The 5,220-nt window shown below is 38.0% G+C and overlaps 1 protein-coding gene across 1 annotated transcript; it reads right to left on the bottom strand.

Annotated features, from left to right (window-relative positions):
* Positions 1 to 954: 954 nt before the first annotated feature.
* LOC135658694 (AUGMIN subunit 6-like) lies at positions 955 to 2,344 on the bottom strand. Its single transcript, XM_065176157.1, has 3 exons — positions 2,037 to 2,344; positions 1,419 to 1,886; positions 955 to 1,249 (listed from the first exon to the last, which is right to left on the bottom strand). The coding sequence occupies exons 1-3, from the start codon at positions 2,251 to 2,253 to the stop codon at positions 1,209 to 1,211; spliced, it is 726 nt and encodes a 241-aa protein (XP_065032229.1). The 5' UTR covers positions 2,254 to 2,344; the 3' UTR covers positions 955 to 1,208.
* Between the last annotated feature and the right edge of the window lie 2,876 nt (positions 2,345 to 5,220).

Genomic DNA, 5,220 nt, shown 5'->3' with positions numbered 1-5,220 from the left:
ATAATGATGAATTGCCAATCTCTAGCGGTAAGAAAGTATCTAAAAGGAAGAGAGTTGGCAAAGTCAAGAAGAAAAGAAAGTCTGGGACCAGTACGATGATGAAACAAGTGAAGCCCATATATTAAGTTAAGCTGAATCTGAAGACAATAGTGTCTTGCCACCCCTCAAACAGGAAAAATCATTAGATGAGCACAGCAAGAGGCTCAAGCAGAAAAAGAGCAAGAAGATTTTGCCATGAAGGAGGCATGACGGTCATCAAGAAAGTTGCAGTGAAGGATGGGTGAGTCGGTGATAATTCCATAATTTGTGACGACCATGACTGAGCCCACCACCCATCGGGCAAACCGACTAGATGATGAGTCTCTCGCCAAACTTACTCCAGATGTCCAACACTCTAATGAAAGGAGGAAAGTTAGATTGAGTGTTGAGTTTTTTAAAAGAGTGTTTTAGAATTTGAAGAGCAAATCGGATAAAGGCTTATGGATTCTTTGAGAATTTGTTTGTGCTATTGCATCGCACAAAGATGTTAAAATAGTGGTTTCGAAGGTAAAATTAAGGAAATTAAAATTTTGATAGTTATATGCAATTGTGATAGTTATATGCAATTAGAATTTTGATAGTTATACCCGAAGACTACCAAGAAAATTGTGATAGTTATATGCAATTAGAATTTTGATGGTTATACCCTCAGACTACCAAGAAAATTGTGAGACTTATATGCAATTAGAATTTTGATTTGCATATGGGTTACAGAGGATTCTCCATGAGTCATTTGTAGGCAAACTGATTGCTTGTGCACAAAACCTGATTCACAAAATACCGAATTATAACTTGCAGTCCACATGTCACCAATATTTACCCATGACGATAACAAAGATCTGACCCACAAATCCAAAACAAGCCATTGAAGGGTAAGAAGGACATTTTGTTAAGTCGGAAAAGATACAACATAATTACAGCTGCTACACACCGGGTAGAGAAAATGACACCATCATCAAAACAACCAACAACAACAGTGAAATCGCATGTAAATTAGACTACATCACACGATTCAAACTCGAATTAGAAACCCTTATATTTCAGTTGCTTAAGTTAGTCACCATCGCATCGCAAACAAATGTATGATGTTGGCCCTCTGACCAAGACTGCTGCATCTAACCTTTCTCTTCAGCTGCATATAATACCACCACCATGGTGGATATGGAACTCTAGTGTTCCATGAGAGCAGCATCAGTTTCAGATAATGGTGCTGCAGAAGAAAAGAAAATGGTTGCCACAGTTAGCGGTGTAGTAATCAGGAACAAGAACTATGAGCAATGCACTCAGCCAACAGAGCGGACAGTGAAGACCAAAATCAACACCCACACTAGGCAGTTTGAAAAAATATACCAACACATGCCTGGAAATATTAACCATACCAAGCAAGTCCTCGTATGCATCTTGGAAGAATGATGATTCCAGTAACAATGGAGGTGAGAAAACTTGATCCAGAGTGTTGTTAGCTTCAGGATGCGTTCTTTGTATTTTTTCAGTGGATGGTTGGAACAGCCTGGCCAGGTTTTTGTTCTCCTTCAGTCCATTCAATTTATTTAACATATCTGGAATGAAGCTTTGCTGGCTATTGGCATTACAGGAAAGATCTGTCATGTTCATCGGGGCCTGATCTTCTGGTGGTGAGGAGAAAACCAGTTGTTGATTTCTCCAGTTAGGAACATAGTCGATTTCTTTCTGAGAAGCAGCATCTGTTGTTGATAGAGGTATAAAGAAGTGTTCAGAACCATCATCACTGCTTCTTTCCTGCAACAATTCTGAGTTGCTTGATGAGCTTGATAGTGCAGCTTCACGAACAGAACGACGAATGTTGTGAGCATAATAATCATCAGTCTCTGAAAAATTAAACCACATGGAATAGTGAATAGACAAGTAAAATTTGCTCATCTCTATTTATTATGTAAACAAAGTAGAAACTGGATAATAGCTGTTGGTCTTCAACATCTGAAGATCGCCTCGAGTGGGTAATGGCTGAAGGCGCTGACCTTGTGCTTCACCATCTTCATCAATTGTAAATGGAGGTGAAACTGTTTTTGGGGCTGGCAAAGTTTCCTGATTGGTTTGACTACCTACAGGATGCTGCTTTGGTGCTTGGTTGCCTTTCCCCGATGAATTTGGAGTTAGATTGAATAAATGAGGGAGTTTCAAAGTTGGACTACCGGAGACTTTCTCAATCTGAGCAGAGGAGAATTTACAAGTCATCTCAGCAACTTCATCAGTCAACCTTTCCTGTTAATAAAATTTCAAATTCATTAGCAGTACATAGAGGCAAAAAGGGACAAATCTTAAAGATGACAAATTCTTGAACTAGAGGTGATTGACGAGTTGGGTCAGTCACGCTGAGATGGGTTATAGTAGGGACATGTAAGGCTGATGTGAATCGAGCCAATTTTCTAGTGGGTTTAGATTTCTAAATGAGGATTGAGGAACCAAACTATATAGCTATATGGTCAGAGTGGTTGATCATATTTGGTTTTGCATGTCAGAAGGGGGTTCAAGAAGATATAATTAAAACATTGCTATAAGCAAAACGTATGCTTGACCTTAATATAGCCAACCAGCCAACAGGTCAAGAGTTCTCGACCAGGCTCTGAACTATGTTCATGACAAGTTATCCTAAACAGTCCGGTGGGTTTGGTTTGACTTGGTGCATGTGATTAGAAATTGATGCCTCTACTTAAAGCAGCTGTTCTGTGTTGTAGATCTATGTTCCGTTACATTTAGTTAAGATATATCATAAATCTGGATACAGAGCAACCCTGCTTTTCCAAATAACTGCATCTTGAAAAGTAACTTGATATACAGTCATTCTCCTTTTAAGTTATAGAATTTTGTTAGCCAGCAGCATATACTTCAGCAAATCCACACTGGCCATATTGGTGACCACCGGGATTCCTGGTGTGGAACCTTATATAATTAGTCCATGGTTGCTGTGGCACTTAAGTGCTCATTACTTTAGTTCACACAGATTATACTGGTTAAGTAATGTTTAATGCTTTAGTGATGAAAATTGTAAAATGTGGTAGTCATGCTGCATATTATGTTGCATATGGATATAGGGAAATTCATCCTCCGATGTTTCTTGAGTAGATACAGTAGCATTTCTATAATCCTAGTTTGCCTATTTAATGGGCATCTTGGAGTTGGATATACCTGATGAACACATTTCTTTAGAGCATCATTACCTCTATGGGAGTAATCAAGTTGTGGATTAGTTAGAATCAGATGCTGCTGGAACTATTAGTTATGTGTGGCATGAAGACACCCTAAGGCTTCTGTTAAATCTAAACTTGTGGATTCTTGTGGTTGCATTTTCTCAAGGAGAGGCAAGCAGTGTTTTGTTACAGAAAAGAAAACAAAAAATTAGGCAATTTTGTGTCAAGTTTCTTAGGAGAAATTTAAACCACATTTCAACAGGCAAATAACTTGCTGCACACCCACATAATGGTATGTTCATGATCACGGTTGCCGTTTGTGACTGTATCAGTTTTCCCAGCTTGACTCGTCTCAATACCACAGTTTGATAATTTTTTGATGTATCAATGAAAATAACGTTTTAGCATTTGCAAGCTAATTAATGGTTGCAAGGACCAAAAGTAAGTTTTTTATATAGTGAAGTGGAAACTGTAAGAAAATTCTATATTTATTTTGTAGGCAGCAAAATTTATCTATGATTTTATATTCACTCAACTTCTGATGAATATCTTGACAATTAATGCAGATTTCTCTTTGAAAGTTGACATATTCTATAAATAGTTACCTTATCACCATAGTATTGTTCCTGTCAATGTCTCAAACGTTATTTAATGCTGCGGTTTTTTTGGGTGTCTGATAACATGTGTTTATTAAGAGAGCGACTTAATTCTTTATTTGTGATTTTTTTCCTGTTTGTTTATTTTGCTGATTGCTTTTCAACCTTTGCTGCTAAAGGTGAAAGCTAATGAAGGGGAGGGCCCGGAACTGCTTAGTAGTGCATCTGACAGCAGTAGCAGTGGGCATGCGGAGTCACTAGCTGCAACTCTTGCAGAACATCGCCAACATTTAGTTAGCATACAGGTCTAGTGATACCGGGATAACACTAATCATTTAGGGGCTAGTCCTCCCTGTAAAATTTCAGACCTTTATCCCTTTACTTTTATGATAATCCTTTTGCATTTTGATTCTTATAATTATTGATTTGTTCTTATCTGAATTTTAAGTGAGCAATCTGGTTGGATTTATTTAAAGCATAATTGAATTTTGTTCAAAAAACTGTATTTTGCCATATTTTCAATCATAACTTCACATTAATCCTTCAATGTCATCTATATTGGGTTCTCGGCCATGTGACACGTTTTCTTGTATGTGGTGTAGGCCTCAACTGTGATTAGGAAACATATCAATAGTTCTAATCACATTGTGGGCATTTCCTTTTTGTGTAAAATCATGAATTTTTTTTTTCCTTTTCTCCCGGTGTTCTGGTTTTTTATTTTGTGTGTGTCTTTACATTAACTTATCCTGCTATTCAGGGACTTGTTGATCAACTAAAGGAAGTCATTCCAGCAATACAGATGTCAATTTCAGATCTCACTGAAGAAGTAAACAATATTTTTTCAACCATGGTAGATGGGTTTAGTGTGCAATCAAGCACAACTGTTCAGTGCCAAAGTGCCAAAGTGCTGGAAGACAGTTGGTGGATTTGGTAATTATCGATGAGCTTTGTTGATCATCCAAGCATGTAACAACTGTATCAACCATCGAGTGGACATGTCACTCGAATCCCAATCGAATGTCATACTGATCTTAAATTAAGAATTTACCCTTAGCATCACCCAATTTCTTCGAGAAAAAATAATAAATTAGTCGATAACATAAAGCTGTTGGATTTGATAATTATCAATGAGCTTTGTTGATCATCCAAGCATGTAACTGTATCAACCATCGAGTGGACATGTCACCCGAATCGTCGATGAGCTTTTTTGATCATCCAAGCATATAACTGTATCAGCCATTGAGTCCAGCAGATACCTGACCATGCTTGGTGCTCTATCGATGTAAGGCCAGATGATGGGGATAACAATAGAATTTACAGAAAAGATGATGCAAATAAGCGAAGGATGTCACAACCGGAGGCATGGGTGATGCTGAGCTGGGTGACGCTGAGCGAGCGAAGACGAATCAACAGCACCC

Source organism: Musa acuminata, unplaced genomic scaffold (assembly GCF_036884655.1).
Source record: "Musa acuminata AAA Group cultivar baxijiao unplaced genomic scaffold, Cavendish_Baxijiao_AAA HiC_scaffold_412, whole genome shotgun sequence".
NCBI lineage: Eukaryota > Viridiplantae > Streptophyta > Magnoliopsida > Zingiberales > Musaceae > Musa > Musa acuminata.
This window is presented reverse-complemented; position numbering and strand designations above follow the sequence as displayed.